This window comes from Gallinula chloropus, assembly GCF_964237585.1.
Source record: "Gallinula chloropus genome assembly, chromosome: 4".
NCBI lineage: Eukaryota > Metazoa > Chordata > Aves > Gruiformes > Rallidae > Gallinula > Gallinula chloropus.
In genome coordinates, this window is record NC_140088.1 from 34,725,610 (window position 1) to 34,751,507 (window position 25,898).

At 51.1% G+C, this 25,898-nt stretch overlaps 1 protein-coding gene across 1 annotated transcript in view; it reads left to right on the forward strand.

Annotated features, from left to right (window-relative positions):
• Positions 1-24,982, forward strand: part of CREB3L1 (cAMP responsive element binding protein 3 like 1) — a gene marked incomplete at both ends in the record, with an annotated part of 44,278 nt that extends 19,296 nt beyond the window's left edge. The window contains 11 exons of the mRNA XM_084263636.1: positions 4,862-5,090; positions 9,772-9,932; positions 11,597-11,675; positions 12,631-12,788; positions 13,402-13,551; positions 14,370-14,428; positions 16,348-16,416; positions 18,772-18,871; positions 23,718-23,838; positions 24,315-24,561; positions 24,946-24,982. Of these exons, the coding sequence (XP_084119762.1) occupies positions 4,862-5,090; positions 9,772-9,932; positions 11,597-11,675; positions 12,631-12,788; positions 13,402-13,551; positions 14,370-14,428; positions 16,348-16,416; positions 18,772-18,871; positions 23,718-23,838; positions 24,315-24,561; positions 24,946-24,982 (1,410 nt within the window). The remainder of the gene's footprint in view (positions 1-4,861; positions 5,091-9,771; positions 9,933-11,596; positions 11,676-12,630; positions 12,789-13,401; positions 13,552-14,369; positions 14,429-16,347; positions 16,417-18,771; positions 18,872-23,717; positions 23,839-24,314; positions 24,562-24,945) is intronic.
• Positions 24,983-25,898: the final 916 nt, after the last annotated feature.

Below are 25,898 nucleotides of genomic sequence, written 5' to 3' on the forward strand. Positions count from 1 at the left end.
GCTCCCAAGATAACTGTTGTACAACAGGAAAGGGTGTTCAAATGAGTAGTGCACGCACGCACATACAGTGTGCTATTTAGACAACCCTAAGCATGAGGTCAGGGTGAAAACATGTGGTGGAAATATGTTTGGAAGAGTCAGTGCCTATGTCGGTCACCAGGAGTGGGAGGGAGCAGAAGCCAGCAGCTGACAGATTCGCACTCTCTCCCCGTGGCCGAGGTGGCCTCATCCTGAGTGGATTCTCCTGTGGCACCAGAGCAGCTTAAGGTGCTCTGTTGGGCCTGGAGATGCGGTGGTCATTGTCTCCCTTGTACCTGGGTACGCTGGCTCATCCCATTCAGGCACTGCCTCTCCGTCCTCCCAGAACTGCGGTGGGGGGACAGGCAGCCAGAAATCAGGCTTGGATCAGGAAATCCAGCACATCCTCACCATTGCGTTTCTGTCCCTTGGCTGCCCCCTCCCTGACCGCTCACTGGTAATACAGCTTTGGAAACACATCTCGTGCTATTTCTTGGCTTGGGAGCATAGTTAGAAGGAGAAGAAAGGAGGGTGTGAAAGGGAGGGGGAGATATCAGGAGCGAATAATGCAAAATGAGACTGTGCTGTGAGCTTCATATCCCATCTGGAAGCTGTTTTCCCCCAGTACACTTCACACCCGCTCCCTCTGGGCCAGGATGGTAAGGAACACGTTTCCCAGTTGACTGGTCCCCCTTGTTGAAGCTGGGCCCATCTGCATGAAAGCTACTTGAGATATCTTAAGAGTCTCTCACCAGAGTTGCAGAGTCCTTCATTGTCACAGTTAGAAAATCTTGGCTGTTTCCCTGAGGGGTGAGAGCTGGCTGATCTCAGCCTGGCTGGAAGGAACTCTCAAGGAGAAGCTCTAGGCCCTGGAGAGGCTGTGAGAGGGTGAGCCTGCTCTGCTCGTGCATCTCTGAACATCCCACGTTCATTCACATCCGAGTCCTGTGGACTTTTTCTTGGATCTTCCACCAACACCTGCCTCTGGTCTGCTGAGATCTTTGTTGCCACGGTGTTGGTGAAAGTCATTTCATTTAGTGGCAGCACATGCAGGCCTTCAGCTGGCCCCAGTTTGGGTGGAAAGGGGGGATAGTGGTTGCCCAGCACCTCCTTTGGCGTATGCCCTGACAGCTAAAAGGCTGTCATCTGTTTGGTCCAGTGATAAACCTGTTTATCACTCGGAAACTCGGAGCACTGACCCTGGGACCTGCAGCTGCCTGGAGCCTGCTCTCTCACACGCATTCAGGAAGAGTACAGCTGAAGCCGCCTCTGAGTTTTGCCAGAGGTGTGCAGCTCCCACAGCGAAGCTGGGTGGGATGGAGTTTGCATATTCTGGGTTAGCAGGCTCCATCTAAACTAGCAGTGGTTTTGGTGACATCTGTCCAAACTAAGCTCTGGGCTGCTCCACACTATGCCCATCACAGTTGGATCTGGACCAAAGGACGCTTTTCCCCATTACCATGTGGTTGTGTGCATGGCTGTCCTTACTGATACAAAATCTGTCCTGAAGTTAACAGTACCCCCAGGTGTGAGGAGCGAACAGAGCCAACCCTAGAGGCACAGCAGTCTTCTGGGATGTGGTGGTTTAACTTCCCACTTGACCTGTAGCCTCCGTTGTGGATATAGGCAGCTGCAAATCCATGTCATTATCTTTGCTTTGCCCTTCCTCCTCCTGTTCCCTCTGCCTCTTGGCACCACCTCTGAGTAAAACAACAATCTCCAGCTCTGTGACAGCTCTCCCTCTCTGAGGGTGTCTGATCCTTGGTGTCCTCTTTGATAACTGCCATGGTTGTTCCCAGTCTGATAGGCTAGCTCCCTTCTCTCCGTCGTTTGTGTCTGGAGGCGTTTGACTGGTGTATGTGTGATTGACAAGAGATGAGAAGGGACTGCTTTGATGAGGAGGCTTTACCAGTATTTAGTTGTGCTGGAGGACAGGACCCAAGAGCCCCAAGAGGAGAATGTGCCCAACATTTCTGGATGGGATTCATTTCAGGGAGGGCGTGAGTTTCATTCTCTGCTTATCACCTATACTGTGCAATAAGTCACCGTCTCTTGGGAGAGAATGGGCTCTTGGAGACCCAAACTCCCATGTCTCTGGGAGAACAGCATTGCCTTCATCCTCACTTCCAAGCAATGAGGTCTTCCAGCAAGCCTGCCCTATGGTGTCTAAACAGAGAACTGGAAATGTGCAGTTATTCCTGCCAGTGTTGGTGGGACCATGTCAGGGCTCTGATACTCAACCCCTTGCACTCATTACTCACCTCTCAGCCCTTTTGCCACTGCCAGGGAGATCTTTTTTCTTTCAGAATAAAACTAGAGGCACATCTCCTCCTCTTCCCTCCGGGTAGGTTTGTCCTACAATGGGAAGACTGTTGCCTGACCAAGAGATCCTTGTTCTAAGAGTGGGTGGGATGCTGCTAAAAGACGGTGTGTGGAACTACTGCATAAACACATCCTCTTGACTCTCTGCTCCCACCTCTGCCTTTGTTAACGCGGTTGCGAAAGAAATTGGAAGCACGTGGCAGAGCTGCAGACAGCTCTCCCTGCAGCTGTCCATCCAGCCCTGCTTCTCCTCCAGGGTTACACCGTGGTTCTGGTTTTGATGGTTACGACCAGTGTAGATGATTCGAGTGCCTTGTGCCGGATCTCAGCTCTGCTGTGCTGTCGTGGTGCGTTGGCAGCCAGAGCTCTGAATCCCTTCACTCTGCTCTGGTTGCGTTCTCACCCTTACCGTAAGGCTATCGTGTTCATATCCTGTGTTTGCTTGTGGTATTTAGAGAAAGCAAGACAAAGAACAGCTGTTACATGAGCAGGCGCTCGCTGGGGTTAATGCTCAGGACTCCAAACACTGTGCTGTAGGATAGGATAAATCCTGGTTTTTCCAGAGCTTTTTAGATAAATATCTAACCCAGTTCCATCTGCTGACTCAGCTCCCTCGGCAGAGCGCTTATGCTCGGCACAGATGGGAGGTGTTTTCTGTCGCTTGATTCAAGTGCAGAAATGCTTCTAGGCAACTTGGAAATGGCTGGGTAAGATGTTACCAAGCCAGCCTGCCAACTCGGCTTCCGGAATGGGAGCAACTTCAGCCCAGACATCCCAGGGCGGGCCTCAACACTGGGCACTAACATGAGTGTGCCTTCTCCACCTTACCTGCACATGCAATGTCTGCCTTCCCGGAGGAGCCTCGGGTGGTGGTGTGTCAGGCTGTTGCTCCAGGCAGTAGGAGGACAGGACAAGGGGGAAGGAATTTCAAGGAAAGAGACCTTGTATCAGGCAGAATGTAGGCAGCAGGGACTAACCCCCGCTTCCAGCATGCTCTGTGAGCATCGAAGTTTTGCAGTTGAGTGGCTAAGGCTTGATACTGGAAGGTGAAGGGCACTGGCCAGTTGGAAACTGCTGAAGCTCACTGTGTCCCTCCACAACTTAGTGGGAAGCGTGGATCTGTTCAGCTGGAGTCTACTTCACTCCCCAGCCTCACCCAAACCCTCTGACAGCCAGCATAATGTTGACAGAGTGATACTGTGATCAGATAAAACAAATACACCTTCTTATAGGAACAGGAACCTGCAGGCTCCGGCATCCGGGGTCCTCTGGCCAACCCCTCCCTCGGTCCTAGCGCTGGGGAAAGAGAGGACCTCATGCACCCCATGCCCTAGGAGCCGGGCTGTTCCCTGAGCTCAGCTCTCACACCAGAATTCATTTGCCTTCACATTTCTACTCTAGGACCTGTGTGTGCTCTCCCACTCTTGCTCATCCATACCCTGTTGCTCTTGCTATTCCCGTATGCTGCTTTTGATGCCTTTCTGCCCACCCAGTTGCTGTTCCAGGGGTGGGGGGTACTCTGCCTCTGCCTCTGCTGAGCTCTCTCCAGTTCATTTAAGTTACACAGTTCCGTCTGTGTAATACAGTCACTTGAATGTATCTGTCTTTTCTTTCCTCTCCCTGAGCCAGAAGCCTCGATCTGCCAACAAATGGGATAATTTTTCAGCTGGTGTTTGGCAATCATCATTTTTCTCTCTGCCCAACCAATGCTTTGTTGTAGCAAATGGAAAAGTTAGTGATTTGACTTCTGAATAGGAGGATATGCCTCAAAGGAAACAGGTTCTCTGTAGCATCAGGAGCCCAGCTCTGCAGAACCGCTAGCCAGATTTAGTGACTGTTACTGGAATGATTAGTGGAATGATTGTTTGTTGTTAACAGCCCATCTGTAGTGTTTAAACTTCATCGGGGAGCAGAATTTCACAGGCATTATCTGGCTGGAGGACAGCCTCATATGGTCCACAGAGGGGCTGTGAAATCCCAGAGGAAATTAAATACAACAGGGGGCCTTCCTGTTATGTTGATCCAACTGATCTTTTTTTCTGTGATAGAAATCAGCAGCTGAGCTGATGTTCTCTGTGGCATCGGAGTGCCTATTGCTGCTGGCAGAGAGCACGAGAAAGTGTCTGCCACCAAGGACAGGTGCTGAAGACCATGGTTTTCTGCCACAATTGCCTTTTGTCATCACAGGGATTCCTTGCCTTATGCTCTGTTCAACTTATCGTCAGTGAGCTGATGCTAGGAAGCAGAAGATAGGTACCCGCAGAGGAAAGGGAGATGAGAGAATACAGAAGGTTTTCAAGAGTGTTTATGGTGTAAATAAACAGGTGGAGATGTACAGCACCACGGCCCTTTCTGTCTTAATTCAGGTGCTTTTATCAGACTGATGCAGGCAAGGGATAAGAACTGCTTTCTCCGATCCAAAAAGGGCTGTTGCTGAGGTTTGGCTCTCAGAGCAGGGGAAGGCTCTCAGATCCCTCTTGGAGCTGACACTAACACTCTGTCTCCCTTTGTCTTTCCTCAGCACTTCTCAGAGAACCTGGATCACTTCTCTGACAACATGGAGGATTTCTCCAACGACCTCTTCAGCAGTTTCTTCGATGACCCAGTACTGGCTGAGAAGAACCCTCTGCTGGACATGGACCTGGATCCACCCACTCCAGGCATCCAGGCAGAGCACAGCTACTCCCTCAGCGGAGACTCTGCTCCCCAGAGCCCCCTCGTGCCTGTCAAGACCGAAGACAGTGCTAATGGTGAGCAGGAGACATGCACACTGCACAGCTTTGAGCACATCTGTCAGCAGAGGCTTTGGCTGGCTTCCATATATAAGGACAAACTGGCTACTCCTTGGCTTTGTGCGTCGCTATTCCAGGGGAGAATCTGACCTGCCCTTGTCAAATACAGTCCACTTTTTTTCCCTTCAGTTTGCACTCGGACAGTCACATTGCTCCTTTGCTGGGCAAACTGTTACTTTACGGGGATGATAATTGGTTGAGGTTCGGTGTGCTGCCAGCTTCTGGCAAGCAATAGGCAATGTCTCTTTAGGACCCTGCAAACCTGGGTGTGGATGCCCCAGATCCAGGCCTGTTTTGGCATCAGGCAGTGGGGTTTTGGCTTGAAAATAGGAAGCATGAATCTCTGGCTGCAACCAGTGTTGGTACATGTGGAAATCTCAGTGGCTTCTTTACCAGCAGATCTTTTAGCAGGAGACAGAGAGGAACAGTCATTTCAAAATCTATTTTTAAAACAATTCATTTCAGGATAATTTATGATGGCTGGATATTTTTAGAGCTGTCCTTGCAGAGAGTCCTGTAATTTGCGGGACTGTGTGGGTGTCCCAACAGCTGATGGACACCAGGCTGCCTGAAAAAGCAGTGGCATAGGCTCAGTATACACAGAAGAAAGCCATTCCGTTGAGCAAGAGTGAGACCTGGGACAGAAGCTTTGCTCTCATGGCCAGGAATGATCCCAGCTCTCTGGCACAAGCGCCAAGGAGGAGAGGAGCAGAGCAGAGCTGGCCTCTGCTCCCTCTTTGGGTCCGGCAAAGGGCGCAGACCTCGGTACCACATTCCTTAGGGGCAGCTCAGAGACGTGCTGGGAGAGATGCTCATGGCAGCCCAAGCAAGCACTGCCTTAGCATCAAACAAGACTTCAGTTTCTTTTTCCTTAGCTTTAACCCCAGTACAGTCCTGGAGGGAATTCAGCCCAAGCAGGCAAACAGATGACTAACAAAACACCAAACCAGCCTGAGTGCACAGACACATCCTTATTTTGCCCCTGCAAATGAATAGGAGGAGATGAGGCTTAGGAAAGAGAGAAGCAAAAAGCATGCAGTTGTAGAAAGTGGTGAAATGAAGGCTGCCTGCAGAAGCTATCTCAGGGACTCCTCTCTGAGAAGTTTGTCACTGCTTCTGCTCCTCTCCAGTCTCCAAGGCAAAACCATGACTTTCCTAAAAAGGCTGTGACATTGCTCCTTGGGCAGAGGCCAGCACAAGGTGTACAGCGCAGAACCCAGGAGAGCTTGAGAAGGACCTGGTTCTTGCTGAGAGCACAGTTCAGATCTATACAGGGAGTAAGGCCTAGTATTGTGACTGGAAAAGGGATATCTGCACACCCAGTCCTGCAGTGAGATAATTCAGCCCATCTTTCCAGGGCTATTTTGGCTTGCAACTGGATGTGAGTCATATTCTAGTGTAGTCCTGAGTCAAGTCCAGTATTTGCAACACTGTGCAGTCCTTTTGGCACAGCTCCATCCAGTCTCAGTCCTTTTAGACATTCACTTCAAATTAATTACCCAGGAACGGCTTCTCTTTAACATTAAGCAAGCTCTGCTTGGTCTGCAGAGCTCCTCAGGAATGCCCGGGCTCTGTCTAGGCTTGGAGCTGGCTGCAGCTTGCTATTTATCAGCTTTCTCCCGGCTTTTCTGCAGATCTCCCAAACACTTCCAAATCCTGCCCCTTTCCCACATGGTTCCCGCTAACAGAGGTCAGCTAGGGCAAGCCACTGGGTGCACTGTGACCCTGCTTATCAGCCGAGTCTGCTTTCCAGATGGTTTACATGTAGGGACTGGCTGCTCTGGTTCTCAGTACCAGCCTTCAGTTCTGCAGGGCCTGATTTGATGCCAGGAGCAAGGGGAGGGGTTGTACAGAACAATGGGTACTGGACCAGCCCCAGACTAGTGCCCACACTCCTGTAGGGGTCCTGCTTCCTCACTGCTCTTTGCCTCACCTCCTCAACCCAGGGCAGCTGTGGATACCTTTCAGCCATACTTCTTCTCCTCAGGTACAGAGTATCTAGAGCAGAGGGTAAGCTTTCTGGCACGCCTCAACCAGCAGCATACATGAAATCTGCAGTGGTTACAGGCTGACCATACCTCTGAAATGTCCTCTGAACCAGCAGAACATGGATGTATCCCCACAAAATGCCTTCTCAGTCCCTCATTGACCCTCTGATGGTTTATGTGTCTCTGATTCTGTAACCCAATCGCTCCCCAGATGAATCTCTGAGGGTGGGAAAGAGAGCAGGGTCAGAATGTAGACAGGAAATGGGAGAACAGCACATACTTATTTGGGTGTCTGCTCCTTGGACTGTCTGGACTGACAGTACTGGGGGCTGCTCTCTCACCGAGTCAAGTCTGAGTGGGGACAGCCCTTGGTGGTCTGCTCTCCCTTGTCTGGTAACTTGCTTCAGCAGCAGCCCTCCCAGACAGACAATGCCCCACATCTCTGAGAAAAAGAGAAACGTGGAGCTTTGCAGCAGAAAGGGAGGATGAGGAAGATAAGGCTTAAAATGACAGTAAGGGGACTTCAGATTAGCCAGTGGGCAGAACCTTCCCATAGTAGGCACAGTGAGATTTAATGTGGAAAGCTGCGGATTCTTCAAGACTTTGCAGAGGGGTAAGAACAATCAGACAACCATCTTATCAGGCCTGCCACAGGTTTAGTTGAAATTGCCTAGAAGACCTCTCAGGTTCCCTCATCTCTGTGACAGGCTGCACTCAGTCAGAAGAATTCAGTCCAAGTTTTCCAGCTACAGACACTCGTGGCTGCGTAACACCTTACCTCCTTCCATCAGCAGGGGCTTGTTTGCATACCAGGGATACCTGGGATTTCCCTACCAGCTTCGGGCTTGGTGTTCTTAGCAGGACAGCATTAAAAAAACCCATCATTCAGCCTGTGTCTGCTCAGCAGCCCCTCCGTCGTGAGGGCTGAGCAGTGCACCCCTGCCTGAGACTGCTGCCTGAGGGCGCTGCCCCTGCTGCATTGTGGGAAGCTCTGGGAAGTTACCCAGCAGCAAGGGAGAGCAGCTGGCGCAGCTGACAGGCACACTGAGCAGCCACAGCAACTCGTGTCTGCGCTTGAAGATGTCCAGTCACATCACACAGGCTGGGAGGAACGAGCCTTTGCTAGAGACACCTATCCAGTAAGAGGTACCAAAGACAGGAAGAGAAGATACTCCACTGGCAAGGACAACGCCGTGTTAACTGATATAATTCCTGCCCACCTTGTAACACCACGGTGTCCATGCAAAAGCCAGAGGCAGGATTCTGCCTTCTCCTTCCCTGAGGGCAACAGAGCCTGAATTGGGCAAAGTTGACATTAGGTCACTTTTAAGTGTAGTTCAGATGGCAGCTCCCATGTGAACAGTTACTTGCTTGTACCCTTCTTTGTGCAGGCTTCTCTGGAGCTGAGAAAGACCTTTCTCCCCCTCTCCTCTTGCCAGGATATCTTCTAGACTGAGACCTGCACTGCAGACAACTAGGCAACACCCCTGAGTCTGTGAGTGCTGTATGCAGGGAGCAGCGTAGGGGGGTCAGGGAGTGAACCTGACTGTGGCCTCCTGTTGAGCCAGCTGGGGCACTACCTGGTGGCATTCTTAGCAATGGGCTGTTCTGTGTCAAGACAAATGCATTTCTGTATGTTACATAAAAAGGGGAAGGGATGAGGATTAGGGAGGAGGATACAGGCCCCAGGCCAGTTAGGAGTAGCTTTTTGGCAGGCTGAAGTGTTTGAAGAGCAGTGAAGAGACCAAAACTTCAGAGCAGCTCTCCTGCCTAGCAGGTTTTTTTCCCCTCTCTGAGGGGCAGCTTATCTGCCGCTGCCTGAATCCCAGCTCCTGGGATCTCTGCTTCCAGTGACAAGCCAGACTCATGCCACAGATGTGCACGGGACAGAGCAGGCAGGGGGCAAGGGGAGCATCCCCACACAGCTCCATTCAGTTCTGCTCAGACTCTTCCTTTCTCTCACTGCTGCTTTGCCCCTGCCAGCAGTGGCAGCGGGGCACGGCTGCAGGCAGCAGTCCCCCTCAGCAGCACGGGATGGAGGAGGGAGCCGCAGAGGGGAGCAGCTGTGGGAGCAGCCTCACAAGCAGGAGCCATGTTTAACTTCCTTCCACAGAAATGGACCTTCCTCCTCTGGTGTCATGCAGCAAAGCTCTGGTACTTGGCACAACATTGGTGGGAAGCCAAAGCAGCAGTACAGCCACCTGTCAGCCCTCCACTGTCATCCTGCTTGCCCTCTCGCCAGCTCTCTAGCACAGAGATGGTGCTATTCTTGGTAACACACCTGGCAACTCTGTGATGCTGGCCACTCTGCCTCAGGAGACACAGCCCAGCATCCTCCTCTCACTGAGCTCTAAATATAAATAAGCTCCAGAGGACAAGACCAAGATATCACTGGGGGAGGAAACCCTGCAGCTGTCTTTGGGCTGCAAAGGCAGAGCAGAGACACAATTCCCTCTGTCCTGTCTTCTCCCTGCACACGGGGGGTTCATTCCCGTTTGTACTCTGTGTTATAGGCCTGCACATGCTTGTGTGTTGACAGTGCTAAACTTGGAAAGGCAGCCTCCCCAGATGGGGGGAACTGTCTTCATGGTTTTTTTTTTTCCTTGTCCTGTTCTTGCTGGAGTTTGACTCTCACATTGTGCATGTTTCAGAGCTGGAGAATGGAGTGTGGTCACTGGGGCCCAAGCTCTGCTCCATCATGGTGAAACAGGAACAGAACCTGGCTCTAGACCTGCCTGAGTCCCAGCTAGCTGCCAGCTCCATACCAGTGCTGAACCTCAACCCTCTGCAGAGACTGCCAGTCCCCGAGGAGGTGAGCCCACCTAAGATCCATTGGGAACTCGGGCTCTCACACAGCGGCACCCTGGTGATGCGGACCCAGCCATGTGACTGCAGGGTCCTGCTAGGTGATTTAGCCTGGACATACAGAAGAAGGTGATGCAAAGCCCAGATACCACATTATTTGTCATTCTTCTCTTGAAATGGCAGTCAGAGGAGCAGCACACCTGATGCTAGCTAGAACTCTGTTCTTGATTCCTGCTGTGAAGCTACAAGACAGCTTATCCTTCCAGGGCAAACAATGGAAGGAGGGTTTTCTCCAGCACAGGAGGCTTTACAGTCTTGGTTAAATACGAGCATGTTTCCTTGACACAAAAGTCAAAGGCTTTTAAGCTTCCACGCACCGGAGGCCTGTCCCCTCCATTCTGCCTGTATTTCTATAGCCACTCCTGGCTTATTTTCATTTTTCAGAGAACAGTGACGATTAATATGCTGACAGTGTCCCCACTACTCGTGAGTATAGGCCCCTGCTCTGCCACTGTCTTTTTCATGGCCTTGGGCCTCTCACTTTTTTCAGCTGCTCACTGGAAATGGAGGTCCCACTCTAGGTCCTGCTTGCTTTCTCCTATAAGGCAGCTGGAGATATTCTTTCTAAGGCATGAGGGGACAAGTCTTTTGGTCATATCTAAGTACTTAAGAAGCCTGTTTGTCTGAAGGACATATTTATGCCACTGGTATGTGGATATAAGTTGGGGGCTCGGTTTGACTGCCCTTGAGTCCAGCCATGTTGGATGGAAAGGTTTGACCAGTCTCACACAGACCTTGACTATCTTCTAGCAGGTCAATAGATAACAGTAGAGCATCTCTGGGGCTCACTTCCTTTTTTTCACTCATGCTGAGTATCTTCCCATTTAAACAACCATCCAAAACAAATGGGTACTTCCAGCCAAAACTGTGCACAAACTTACTCCGTTATTTACACAGCTTGAACTTGCTGTGCCCTCAAAGCTCTGCTGTGTGTGCTCAGCAGCCATACCATGGTGCTCTCTCAGCTGTGTTTACAGCCTGGAGGAGTCTGCACTGTGTCTGTTTAGTGTAAAAACTCCCCCAGCTTATGGTGGGCTGGGGGCTGGCGAGCCAGAGAGCTGAGGGGCAGCATAGCACAGATGGGAATAAATCTACTCTTTATTTAACTCGCAGTCCCCTCCAATTGGAAACAGCTGCCCAGTGGCCCTGGTGAAAATCATGTGAGCAGGACAGGGAGTTTGTTCTGTTTCTGTTTCTGTACAACGTCTATACTCCCATTTCTAATGAAGGCAGATCAAAGAGGGACTGGCCATGGTAATGCAGAGGTTGGTTTAAATTCAACTGTCTGGGTCTAGCAAGGGAAGTATTGCCAGGGATAAAAGCCATCTCCCTTTTGGAGGTACTCAGTGCATGGCTTGGCAGCATATCCATCTGCCACTGCTGTGGCAAACATGTGTTTGCACTCTGTGTGCCCAGCAACACAGACTTCAGGGGGCTTATGTTTGGACTCCTGGTTTCTATTATGTGTGGTGAGAGGCTGCTTTGGGGCAGAGCTGTGAGATGGGGCAGAGCAGAGAGCTGGGGAGCCATGGCTATGAACAGAACTGGTGGGAACCCTCTGGGCAGGGGAGGTGGCAGCACCCAAGAGCTCTTTCTGCTTCTCTTCCACAGACTCCCATAGAAATGACTCCAGCACCTGTGATCAAAGTTGAACCCAAAGAGATGAACCAGTTTCTAAATGTACCTGCAGGTAAGAAGATAGAATTTGCTGGTCGACTTCTATCGCTCTTTATTACTCAGATACAGATCATTGCTATGCTGGAGGAAAGATGGCAGCTGAGAGCAGAGCTATACATACAAGGTAATACGAGGGTACACACAAACACAGGAGTGAGTGCTGCACTGTTCCAACTCAGATCAGTGTCTGGACCAGCACCCACGCTCAGAATTGTTCAGAGAGGGACTCCCAGGCAAAACAGGCTACCTCAGAGTTGGAAATATGCAAGAGTGCCTTTAAAATCCTCGGAGGGACTGCAGTGTTATCCAAAAACAACCATCTGAAAGTCAGGAAATTCAGGATCCAGTTTAGTTTGAAAGAAACCCAAGCATCTGAAAATCTGCCGATGCACAATGAAAGCACTAATAGGAACTCCCACTGCCACAGAGTGACATTCCTTAGGCATATTCCCACCTCTGTTAGGGTCCCCAGGGCTCTCCAGTACAAAGTGGGGGACAGTTTTCAAGTGCTTGGCAACCAGCTGAGTGACCAGCGTCCCTTTGGATCAAATGTGCTGGCAAGCGTGTGAGCCCTGTGGTGCTTTTGGAAGAGCTCTTGCCTTACAGGGCTTCCTGTACTTGTGAACAGGCCATGGAGCAAAACATCACAGGCTTTGTCCTGCATTTTGGTTGACACCAGAGTACCTTATTGCTTTGTAAATACCTTTGGTGTCTTGGCAGAACCCCTGCCAACTCTCTGACTCCTGCAGTTCCCAGTTTAGCACGTTTGAAGTCAGCTTAATCTCTGTCTTGGGCAGTGCTCAGTCCAGCCTTGTTTTCAGACTCACCCCCATCATGTGAGACTTGTCACCCGCTCCTTTCAGTGCTGTGGTACGGCAGCGCCTTTTCCTGTTGCTCCTCAGGGCCCTGTGCCTGTACCAACAGGCTGACACAAGAGCCACTGACGTGACCTCCTTGTTTCTCAGTAGATGACCTGGTGCAGATGCCTCCAACTCCACCCAGCAGCCATGGCAGTGACAGCGACGGATCTCAGAGCCCCCGGTCCCTGCCTCCCTCCAGCCCAGCCCGACCTGCTGCTCGCTCTTCTACTGCCATCTCTTCTTCACCTCTCCTCACAGCACCACACGTAAGGAGGCAGCGGGATGTCACTGGGGCACAGGGTTCCTTGGTGCTCAGGAGGCTGGAGGCTTTCCGAGACTTATGTGGGGGACTCTGCCCTTTGTTAAGGTCTCCAAACTGAAATGCTCTGGCAAGGCAATTTGATGTCCTAGCACAGGGGTGTGGGGACAGGATGGTGCTCACAGGAGTGAGAAGAGGCACAGTGAGTCTGGTATAATGCCTACCAGCAGCTATTTTGTTTTAGCAAGGGCTGTCTTTCACCCCATACTTTGGGAAATGGCTTCAGTACTGGAGGACTTTCTGAGGAGCTTAATGGAAGAGAAAGGAATAACTGAGAATTCCCACAACCAAACTGGTTTTTAACCATCACCCAAAAGGCCTTGGGCAGCATCCTGCAGTGCAAGCGTGTAGCCAGGCTCACCATGAAGGAGCAGATGCCCTCCCAGGTAAAAGAGGAAGGCAGCTGCTGAGCTGCACCCCCAGGATCAGGCTGAGAACAGGAAAGGGGACTGCCCTGCACCTATTTGTATTGAGCCCCTAGCTGCTGTGCAGGGCTTTGAGGACGATCACTGGGATAATACTCCTTGCTGATGCTGGCAGCTGCTTTCTGTGTGTTTCAGAAGTTACAAGGGACCTCTGGCCCACTGCTCTTGACTGAAGAAGAGAAACGCACCTTGATTGCAGAGGGCTACCCCATTCCTACCAAGCTGCCCCTCACCAAAGCAGAGGAGAAAGCACTGAAGAGGGTCAGGAGGAAAATCAAGAACAAGGTGACTGTTTGCAAATGTAACCGTGCAGTTCCCGTGATTCCTGAGCATCCTCAGCTGACCAGTGGTACAGTTACCCTTGCACCCTCAGCCACAGGGCAGCTCAGGAAAGGTGGGATCCTGCCTTTTGGTGCCCTGACACGAGCCTCCCAACCCAGGCAGAGGTGTCATGGGGCATCCCTGCATGAATGCTGTGCATGCAGCTGTATCTGGGGAGTGTGGCTTCCAGTCCAGCTCCTGGGAGTGTGTGTCCTGGGATGAGGCCCACGAGCTAAGCCATCATGGATCAGAGGAACAGGCCTAGGGAGGTTTGGGGGAAACAGGGGGACGGGGAAACAAAAGCCATTGCATGGTGCAGAACTGGTGACACACAGAGCTCATTAACCAGGCACAGAGAAGCTGTGAGACCTTAGACTGTGATTAGAAAACATCTCATGGGAGAACCGATGCGACCTTGAGTTACTCACCCAGTGACTCAGCAGTGGTCTGGGGCAGAATCTGCCCAGATGGCCACAGCACATACCCATATGAGTCAGAGGACTTCAAAGCAACTTTAAAGATGCTCTCAGCAGCGAGGGGGTCAGGCATACTGCAACAAATAGTTGTGGCCTGCCGGCCAAAGAAAGCTTCGCACTTACGGCATCCATCCCTCCCTCCCAGTTTTGGCCTGGAGACCAGTAGAAATGGCAGTCTGGAAGGCAACTTCCCCATTTACCCTTATGGTGCTGCATGTGCGGGGCACAGACAAGAAAAGGGAGACACATAGAAATGTCTAGAAGCTTCTGATACTGACTGCTCTCTGACGGCTGCCCCCCTCACAGATCTCTGCTCAGGAGAGTCGCAGGAAGAAGAAAGAGTATGTGGAGTGTCTAGAGAAAAAGTAAGTTTCTTCTTTCCGTCTTTCCCCTGAAAAAGGAGCCCTGTCCATGCTCAGCCATGCTTTCTGGTGTTTTTGTCTCTGAGTTGCTCAGAGAGTGTGATTGCTTGCAAGGCTGGCTGCACAGGAGTTTGGTTCAGTATCCTGCCCCTAGGCACCTCCCTCCTAGAAATCCTCTTGTAGGATAAAGGAGCAAGTTTCTTGCTCTAGAAACCTTGTGTTTCCAGCTTCTTCATTTGGCTGGTCCCCTGCAGAACACAGGACATTTTTGGCTGCCAACAAGGTGGGATTTTGGGTTAAGTTTCCCCACTAGAAGTTGGTTCTAGGTTGCCTGTCCCATAATCAGCAGGCCCTCTGAGGGCACTGACCATGGCTTTTCCTCCTCTCTTCCCATGAGGGTAGACACACAAGCATTTGATAGCAAGAAAAACCTTACACTAGTTATTGCCCATACTCCCCCTCCATCCCTTTCTATCTTTACCTGCATGAGCTTTGTTTTTCGCCTTGCAAGGTCCTGCATCTATGGCACCCATAACCCTAAGGTGACATCACGTGACATTGATGGGGTAGAAATAACTCTTGAGGGCCTGATCCCCTCTGTACAAGTATGATGTACATTGTATGTACTAGTATGATGCTCCGATAAGCATTCCCATGCCAAGGAGAATGCCAGAATCCAGGTGCAAGTCCACATTTCTGTCTGAATACCAGCTTCTTCCCTGTTATTAACACCACCTGGCATCAGCAAAATGGAAAAACCCACCCCCCAAACCCAGCCTTAACCAACTCTTCTCTCTGATGCTATTTGTTTATGTTCTCTAACTGCACAGAAATGGTGAGTGAGAACAGGTGACTCCAGGCACCTTCAGGTTCTCGTGGCCTTCCCTAAGCAGCACTTTGGTGTGCATGTGTGCCCGGGCATCAGAGCCCATCACCTCCAGCTCAAATCCCACGCTGACACTCAGACCCTTCAAGCTGCGGCTGGTCTCGCTCAAGTGGGGGGTCCAAGGCCTTTCTGTGCTGGGGCCCCTTCCCCAGCCGCGGCTGTGGTGCCTGTCCGCACTCAGCGGTCCGCTGCGCTAGCGCATTGCTGTGACAGATGGCTTTCAAACAATGCCAGCTTTAAATATGAACCAAAAGCAGCATCCAGCCAATTTTTATTTTTTTTTTTAAATGCAACAAGTCTTGGGTCAACTTGGCTTTCTGTAAAAGCTGCTTTGTCAAAACCTGTACTCGGGCCTTTTACCATTCAGTTTGACACCTTTACTGCGAGCCCAGTTTTTACACGGAACGCCTGGTTCGGAGGCTGTGCTGGAAAACTCCAGCAGGATCAGGCTGTGCCCGTGGCCTGCCTGTCTTCCTCCCGGCTTGAAGACATTCCCCGTACCCCGTCCCAAACGCAGTCTAACCACTTTCCGAAGCAGCGGGAGGGAGCCTGCAGGTTCTCTGCTGCCCTCAAGTGCCTGCAGTCGGAGCCGGCCCAGCGTTTGCATAAAAACTGCCTGGTTTTCATACAGCAAGGCGCACAACCAGGGCAGGTGCTCAGTTTGAGTGAGAGAGGTTTGAATTTGTCCCCCTGTTCCTTTTCCATGCTCCTTTGGGGGCTCTGGAAGTGATGGAAATGCCCGCATAACTTTGGGCCTGTCCTGACATGACCTGGCTGTAGCTGGGTGCTACTGCCTCTCCCAGCACTCTGGAAAGCCTGGACTGAGTAATGTCAGATGTAACCGTCTACCTGCCATCTCATCCTTGGTCTGCTGGGGCTGGCTGCAGCCAGATGGGTGAGGGACATCTGGCCCCAGGATCATATCTGTAGGTGATGGATGGGTCCACTGAGACTCCGCTCCCTGAGAAAGGCAAGGACTGCATTTGCCTTATGTCTGGCCTGTGTAACTAACTGGCCATGGTTTTTATTCCTGCAGGGTTGAGACATACACAACGGAAAACAATGAGCTCTGGAAAAAAGTGGAGACCTTAGAAAATGCAAACAGGTAAGAGGGGCTAGACCTGACCCTCTGTGGGCAGGACGGGATGGGCAGGAAGGGAAGGCAGGGGGCACTGTGGCAGGGGGAGAGAAAAGAAAGACAGGCTCCTCCAGCTCCTGGCAGGACGGGTGCTGCTCGGTGAGGCGCTGGTTTTTGGCCCGTGGCAGCAGCAAGGCAGCTGGGTTTGGTTAGTGAGCCTGGAATGTTTGTGTTGGGACGGCCAGGCTGCACCGCAGCAAGGGGAGGGAGGGAAGGCGCGTTTCTCACATCTCTTCCTCCTTCTCCCTGCAGCCCTTTGGGCTCATGCTGCCCTCCCCACTGCCCTCCAGGCCTCTGGCTGCCTCCAGAGCAGCTACACTGAGGCAGGTCCTTCACACCAGCCTCTCAGACCCACTGTTTCTGCTCTTGCATTCTTTGGAGGAATACAAGGTCCTGGGCATAAGTTGTCTGGTTCAGGTTTCTCTTAAGAAAGAGCTGAACAGACTTGGCAAATACAGAGGGAGCCCATTCCTCTAATAAGGGTGGAGATCCCAGCTCCCACCAAATCCAGGGCCACTCCCCATGGTACCTCAGCTCTTGCCCTGTGGCTTCCCCTTGCAAAGAGATCCTGAAGGATCTCCCCACTATCTGCTGCTGCTCACCTGAAAGGAGCAAGCTGCTCCCATGGCCCCAAAGCAAACCCCTGGCTCCCTCGCCCAAGAATCTGGTGATCACTTGTGTTCCTAATATGCAGAGCTGGCCAACTGATCACCAGGGGAATCTGCTTCCTTGGAAGCAAATAATAAAGACTCCTCTTGTGCAGTGGGGATGGGTGGCAGGAGCTAAAGAAGGGCCCAGATCTGCTCCCTCTCACTGGGTGCGATAGGTGCAAGCAAGGGCAGGGGCAGCTGCAGGACTGGTGAGGGGGAAGGTCATTTCTACAGGCCTGTTTCTACCACCTCCAACTTGAATTGAAGGGGAGAACCACAGCTAGAGAGCCAGTCCTCCCACCCACCCCTCTGTTGCCACTACCACCTCATGGAGTGCTCACTGGGGCTCTGCTGCTCTCCTTCCTCCCATCCACCACACGAGTGTCGTGACTCCAGTTTCCAGTTTCCAGGCCATCTACTGGTGTGCGAGTTGCCACAGCATCCCGTCTGCTGGAGACACAGCTGCCCAACTGCTGTCATCCACGGGCACAGCCTGCCACTTGGCCTTGCTGGGAGTACAAGCAGCCCCCGCTGCTGACAAGAGCATGAGCCCCACCCTGAAAAATCAGGAGACTGACCTAAAAGCCAGGAGATGTGTTTTTCTCAAAATACACACTGCGTTCTTTCTAATTGGGCTTGTTTTTTGAGCACTGCCAATGGGACACTCTGTGCTTCTCTCCACATGTACAAAGAGCAGAAGAGCATTTGGAAGGAGATAAAGCTGGGATTCTCCTGCAATCTCCTGGCTCCAGGACCTGGCATTTTATGAAAGCTCAAACATATTTGTGTAAAACAGTCAGTGCTCCCAGAGGGGAACACTCAGAAGTCTGCCTTTCAGCAATTTGCAGCCTCTGGGACTTGTGTGCTCTGTAGTGTCCCTCATCACAGATTTCTTCATCAGGCCAACAAAGGGTTCAGTGGCTTTTAGTAACACACCTACCACTGCACTGGGCTTATGTGCACTGATATCCGTGTTCAGTTAAACAGGGCAGAGAGACCTTAGCACGTGTTCCAGCCAGGGCAGCCAGAGAATAAATTAATTGTTGAACTTGAGATTTGGCTTTGCCCACATCCCTTTGCAGAGTTTGCCAAGACTGAAGAAGCTGGAGGGGATCAAAACTTGTTTTTTGTTTCTCTCCCCATCATATGGTTTGGGGCACAGGTTGAGCCACAGAACATGTGTCTCTGAGTGAAGTGGAAGCAGGCAGATCTGTGCTCAACATCTGACCTGACTACAAAGTTCAGCTTCTGTCCCAGAACTTGGTTTTAATGGTAGCCTGCCTCTCCACTGCTTTGGGAGACGGCTGGCTGAACTTTAGGGCACCCAGGACGTTGAGTGGGACATTCGTGATGATGGACAGTTGCAAGGAAGGTTTTGGTGAATCTACTGGTGAGGAGACTGAAGGAAGGTGCTACAGGGGGTTATCACAGCACAATGGCACCTTGGGGCTGTACCTCCCAAGCTTGGGACCTCAAACTCACCCTTTTTTGTTTCATGCTTCCCAAGCCTGTTTGATCACAGAACTTGGGCCGGATGCAACAACAAGGGGATATTTGTTTTGATGAGAAGGGAAAATCAGGGTTGAAAAAGAAAGGGGTAGTGGTATTCTTGCATCACTTACTGGCTGTTACCTCCTTATCAAGTTTTGATTTGAGTTGCTTCCCATCCTAGGACTCTGCTCCAGCAGTTACAGAAGCTGCAGGCACTGGTAGCTGGGAAAGTCTCCAGACCTTACAAAATGGCTTCTACGCAGACTGGGACCTGCCTAATGGTATGAACTTCATTTCCACCTTCCTTATTGGCCTTGCTTCTCCAGACACCTTTGCCCAGCTGGGTTGCCAGTCACATCTGCTCTCTCCTTTTGTGTCAGAATCATCAGAGCTGGGCCCTGTGTCACACCTACATCGGCAGCATCAGTTGTTCAGGCAGCGGCGTCAGAACGATTCCTGCATTTTCACTGTCTTGTTCTTTGGGCAACACAGCTCTTTGGTTTTCATTTGCTCTCGGCCATTCAGCAAAAATCTTCAATGAGCTTTCATCATCGTGGGTAGTTTTCTTCTGCTGAGTTGGTAATGCTTAATGTTTGACTCAGCAGGGCAGGCGAACAGTTCAAGAATTCCTCCCAGTGGGCATTACCTCGTGTTTATCAGCAAGAAATGGAACCTGTTCTTGCTATAGGCCAGCACATCAGGCTTTGTCAAATCCAGATGGAATTCTCTTTGTTTGCCCTTTTGACTAACCAGAATGAGTCGGGGTTGTCTGTTGGGTTTAGTAATCCCTGCTTGCCTCTCATTTCTCATCATGGAAGATCATGGTTAAGCAATATAGGCTTCACTGTCAAGCTTTGAGGCATGCCAGTGTGTGGCCTTAGAGACAGCTGCTTATTCATCATCTCACTTCTTGCCAGGGAAAAGGTTTCTGATCCATGATAAAAATATAACCTTCAGCCCTGTGATCTCTTTGCAGGATTGTCACAGTAGCTGCTTGAGACAAATTTGTCAATTAGCTGTAGTGTTAACGGTCATGAAATACAAACAAATGTGAGATGCTTGCGCCACTTTCTCAGCGCCCTCAGCATCCTGAAGTTTTTGCTCTTGGTTTCCTTGGTTCCAGAACCCCTGCTCTGTAATTTCCAGCACTTTCTCCTTTCAAAATCTGCTCAAACTTTTGCTACTCTTTGCTGCCCCCATGTCAGACCAGATTTTAGTGACTGACTTCTTTTGGCTGCTCTGTGGCTTCATTCCCAAGTTCTTTCCACATTTTCGGGTGTGACCCAGCTGGGCCCAGTGACTCACTTCTCCGTGCAGCAGCTCATCAGAGCTCCCCTGGCTCCAGCGGTTCTTCATCACTGTTACCTGGAATCAGCAAGTCCAGGAGAGGTGCCTTCCAGACACCCTCTGTGCTACGGGCTGATAAAATACCTAAATTAGCTTCCCAACAATGTCTTATCTCTCTTTGCTGCTCCCTGCATTCCGTGGAATCCCAGCCCACACACCAACTCTCTCAGGCTTCCTAGCTTTGAAGCATTTCAAGAATTTGCAATTTGCTTTCCTGTCGTTGGCCAGTTCCTCTCCTGGGCCTCTGAGTTCCCATTCTCCATTTTGGAATACAACACTCCTTATCATGACAGGTATGTAGAATCACCATGCCTCGCAGCATGGGAGCGGGGCAGAGTACCCTCCGTTTTTAGCCCTGTGTCATTGCTGCTGGGTATTTGTCCAGCCAGGTTTTGAAGGCCTGCAGTGAGGAGCAGTCCTCAGCCTCCTCAGGCAAACCATTCCAGTGCTTTGTTATCTTTCCCAGATAAGGCTTTATTGCTATCGCAACTCAGTCTTCCCTTTAAGCCTATTGCAGCTCCTTCTTTCCACTGTAAGCAAGATGAGTTTACCCTCCTTTTCTGCAGCTGCATTTTACTTACTTGAAAACTACTGGGTTTTAGCAACTCTCTTTTAGTCTGCTCTGCTAAATCACCATGATTTCTTCAGTCTTCCCTTGTAGGCTGAGTTACTGAATCCCTGCTTGTTCCCAGAGCTCTCTTCCAGACTTTCTCTGATTGCTCCACATCTTTTTGGAAGTAGGGGGCCCAAAGCTGGACACAGTGTTCTACCTGATGGCCAGTATGGAACCAGCCAGCCAGAAAACCCATTCAAACTGCCCGGGCTGAGATTTGCCCTTTATTGAGTGACACTGACTTGTGCCCACCTTGTGCTTCATTTAAACTCCCAGATCCTCTTCTGCAGAACAGCTGCCTGGCCATGTAGTTGCTCTGTTCATCAGTCCTGTCCCCTCACAGGTCTCAGCAGGTCTCAGCATTTGTCCACATGGATCTGCCCACTGTTCTTGGACCACTTCTCCCTATAGTCGAGATACTCTTAAGTTTGAATCCAGACCAAGAGCCAGTCTGCTTGTAGTCTCTCCCATCTGCAGATTCGATACACTCCATCATTCAAATCGAGCTTAAAAATGTTGACTCTTGGCAGAGCCATAACAGAGCTCTCTGCTACTGCATCTGCTACTTCCTCCAAGTCTGACAGCGAACCGTCTGATAACTATGCTCTCAGGATGTCTTTTTTTTTAATTCATTTTGCCTCCACCTTTGCAACTGATTTTGCAGTAGTTTCCTCTAAGGTCAAAAGGGTGAGATGGCCAAAAGCTGTGACAGTGAATGGTACTCACAGTCAAACCAAGAGTTACTGTTAGGAAGTGTTAGAGAGCTTCAGCAGGAACCACATCACAGCATCGATCAGTTAACCTGAAACAAAAACGGGTAAGAACAATGCTGGTTTGCACAGCCCCAGTTGAAAGCTGTGTTAAAGCAGTGTTATCTATACTGCTCTTTCCCAGCCCATAAAGCCTGGGTTTTTCTAGAAGAACAGGCTTCATGGGGCTGACTCCCCTTTCTGGAAGTTGTGTGGTTGGCTGTGATAATGCCAACAAACATATATTCAGGATTCCCCCCGCCCTCCCACCTCTGTTTTTTGAGGAATAAGTCTTCTAAATGCTTTGTGTGCCTGATATGGTGCCCTTAGACAGCATCTATGCTGTCCACATTTCATTTCCTTACTTTAAAACCAGCCACGAAGAGTTTGAACAATTTAAATCCCTCTTTACATAGTGTAAAGACATTACATTGTTTCTTAGGGATGACTATTCTGAAATAGGTGGCTATTCTGAAAAGCAGTCACGCAATTGCTTGCTGTCCCCACAGGTGTCCCCAGAGGTCAAACTTAGCTAGCTTATACTTAGCGAGTAGAACTCACCAACAGATGCACTGCCTCTTTGACATGCTCGGTCTGAGCACTGAGCTGGTTGCAGCTAATTATATTCCACCCGTGGCACTTGGGTGGCCAGGCAATAAGGATTTGGCTCTGTATCGCTTCCCACGTGTCCCCTCTTGCTCTGTATTGATAGTTCCCTAAACTCTATAGAGTCCCTTACAATCAGCACTGGCATCTTGCTCTGAAGCTTTACTGCTACGGCAGCATTTTACAGACAGGTGCAGACCTACCAGAGGGGGATTTCCAGGGACCTTTCATCTGCTGCTCTCCTTTTATCACTGCCCAGTGGTTCTGACTGCGCTGCCTGCCAGCAGAACACACAGACACATGGTCCTGTAAAGGTGCATGTCAAGCATAAATTTAACCCTTTCCTTGGGCTTTCCATCCTTGTGTGGTGGTCTGACCCTGGCTGGAGGCCAGACACCCACCAACATCTCTGTGTCACTCCCCTTTTCAGCTGGACAGGGGAGAAAATATATATTGGGAGGCTCATGAGTTCAATATAAGGACAGGAAGAGATCATTCCTCAGTCAGTGTCACAGGCAGAACAGACTCAGCACAGAATAAAGGCAAGAAAACTCTCTGATGTGTTACACTGCACTGCACACCCACTGACACCAGAGTCCAGTACTGAGAATTGCAACCAGATCTTAGCACACCTCCCCCCACCCCACCCTTCTTAGCAGGCTTCACTTCAGTCATGATTTTGCTCCCTTCTTCCCTGTGGGGTCCCACCCACAGGAGACAGTCCTCCACTAACATCTCCAACCTGAGTCCTTTCCCACGGGGCTTCAGCCCTTCACCAGCTGCCCCAGCCTGGGTCACTGCTATGGGGTGCAGTCATAAATCATGGTATGTCTCAGTCTCTCAGTCCCAGATTCCTCTAAGCTGGTCCCCCCTGGATTCACAAGTTCCCCCAGCAAACCTGCTCCAGTGTGGGTCTCTCTCCATGGGCTGCAGGTGGGGTCTCTGCTCCCCATCATCTTCCATGGGCTGTGGGGGGACAACCCGCTCCAGCATGGTCTTCTTCACAGACTGCAGAGGAATCTCTCTCCTAGTGCCTGCAGCACCTTCCCCCCACACGCTTTCTTCACTGACCTTGGTGTCTGCAGAGTTTCTCACTCCTTTTTCTGGTGGCAAAAAGCAGCTGCTTGTGGTTTTCTTTTCTCTTAAATGTGATTCCCAGAGGTGTTGTGACCATCGATGACGGGCTCGGCCTTGGTCAGCAGTGGGTCTGTCCTTGACCCCAGCTGGCAGTTACTATGTTGTGCATTGGGGAATCTTCTAGATGCTTCTTGCAGAAGCCACCCCTGCAGCCCCTCGTCCTCCACCAGATCCTTGACATGCAAAACCACACCACCTTGCTCTCAGGTACTAGGTGGCTGCAGTTCTGCTGTCATTCCTGTCCTTGCATGGGCAGTAGCATCACTTTGCTATGTGCTGTGGTACCTCACAGATTTCCCCTGTTCCCTTGGCTCTTGCTGAGCCAATGGTGAGGTTCCCTTTGGTCATGGCAGAGCTCATCCCTTCTGTTGAGTCTCCCTCTTTCTGACCTTGCTCCCCAGCTATGCCTTCCACCATTTCTCATCAACTGGACGTCAAGTTCTCACTATTGAACCAGAAATACGTCAAATAAAGAAACACAACAAAGCATCTGACTTCCCCTCTTAGATGTGCAGCAGAGATTAGCAGAGTGAGCCCTTCCCCTCCGTAGAGGACCACAGCAACCCACTTGTCAGCCTGACCACATGTTCTCACCCAGCCTTGTATTTGTGTGCTACGAGGGGGAGGGTTTCCTCAAGGCTACCAGCCTTAACTCTGTGTTGATCTCCTCTCTAGGTGCTGGCACTCTGCTTCGTTCTGATCCTGGGGTCCCTGATGCCCTGTCTCCCTGAGTTCTCTTCAGCATCGCAGACAGTGAAAGCAACTCCAGCACCAGACATTTACACAACTAGTAAGAGTGAGTTTCACATGATTTCTCCATTTCACCCTGTCAAACCGTTTCCAGCTCTTCTCTCGACACCCCTGGTTCAGGTGAAGTGTCCTCCCCACAGCACCTACTCCGTACGCTGGGTCTCTGTCGGGGGGGGGGATTCCTGGCCTGTCAGTGGTTACAGACTCTAGTAGCAGCACCCTGTTTGGGCCTCTTGGCATTCTCAGCTAACATTTGCCCCAAAACATGACAAATGTCAAAGGAAGCCACGTGAGGGGGAAGTCCCAGGGCAGACCGAGTCTTCTGAGGCGGCTGTGTGTCTGAGGGGCGTTTGCCTCCTGAAGCTGGGGAGAGGTGAGTGCCCTGCAGAGCAGGCCTCCTGCACGGTTGCACACAGACCAGGCTGTAGCTGGGTGAGCACACGCTGACATCACCGCTGTGACGCACACTCATTGCAAGGGACCTTGTCCTCATCATTAACCAATGTTCTCCTTTTTTTCCAGTTCAGTCACGGAGCCTCCTTTTCTATGATGAGGGTGCTGGCTCCTTAGAAGAGAGCTATAGCTCCTTCCTAACCGTGGACCATCCTGAGGGGTGGGAAGCCGAAAAAGGGCAGTCTGAGGAGGCCAGGCCTCATCTGGCCAGGACACATGAGACAGACAAATACCTGAGCAAATCCCAGCTGGAGGGTCCTGGCCAGAACCAAACTGACCCAACTTTCACCCACCTCAAAGAGCAACTCCATGAGAGGTAAGCAGGTGGGGGACACCCTCTGAGCCCAAACCACAGCATGGTGTCTGAGAGTGAGCAGCAGGCATGTCCTCTGCTGCAAGCTAAGGACAGCTGAGCTGCCTGCAACAGGCCATTTCCTAAAGAGCAGTGGTTGGAGGAGGCCAGTGCTGGCAGGGAGCATAAGTACAAGTTTATTTTCTAGAGCAAAAGTTGGGGACTCCACAAAGCAGTGTCCCACTGGCATAAAGCAGAAGAGGACTGGGTGTTTCGGGTGGTCCCAGGCTTGCTGGTCATTCAGGCTCTGTCCTGGTGAGAGCAAATCAGTTGGGCATGCAGAGAGGTGAATTTGCATAGGAGGCTGCAATGAACCTTGACTGATGCCTTGTATTTTCTTTTCCTCAGGGAGACAAGCTCCAGTGAGACAGCTGAATACTTGTAGCAGCTGCTGGACCTCAAGGCCTCATCTGTCTGGTTGCAGGATTCCCTCCTCACCGAGCAACTGAGGGGACTTGGTGGCAGAGGACGCTGCATTCAGACACTCCTAAACTGGCCTTGGGTTCAGCTCCTCCCCTTCCCTGTGCCCTCCCCCTCTTTCCCCCTTAGTACTGATGTCTCTGAGGGGACTGTCACAACTGCCAGAACCATCAATGAATGTCCCTGGCAAAGCCCAGAGATGCCCTCTTCTCCTGGCCTAATCTCCTGCTTAAATGAGCGCTACCCTATGGGTGTGGGCTCACCTTGGAGTGGAGGGAGATCAGGGGAAGCCCCAAACCATTCAGCTCACTCCTCAAAGCCTTCAGACCAAGGGGGCTGTCCCCAGGCGTGCACCCCTTGGCTACATCAGATGCACCTGAGGGAGAGAGGGGGAGAGAGAGAGAGTGATGGACTTACCGTCCTGCCTGGGGATCTTCAGAGTGGGTATGCTGGTGCTGGAGAGATGGCTCTGGAGAGTTTGAGCTCATTCCTTTCCCTCCATCTGTTAGTATATTTCTTCTTCCGTTGAGAGAAAACCTAGTTCTTCCTTGCTCCAGTTTTCTCTTGATGGACATGCCTACGTAACTTCCACACCAACTATCTGCAAAGATCTGCACACAAACGGAGTGGGGGAGACCGATCCCAGACAGCTAAACCAATGTAAAAAGTAGCCAGGAGCTTCTGAGCAACTGGAACTCTGAAACAGAGAACAACTTTTCCCCACAGCCCCCTCCTCCCCACCCTCAGCATCCTTGCTTTGGCAGGGATTGCATTTCCCTTTCTGTTCCCAGCTTGGGCCCTACAATGCAGTGCAAACCAGGCCAGTGGCCTCCTCGCTTTCCATACTGCAGGCGAGAGAAACCGGCTCCCGTAACCTGATA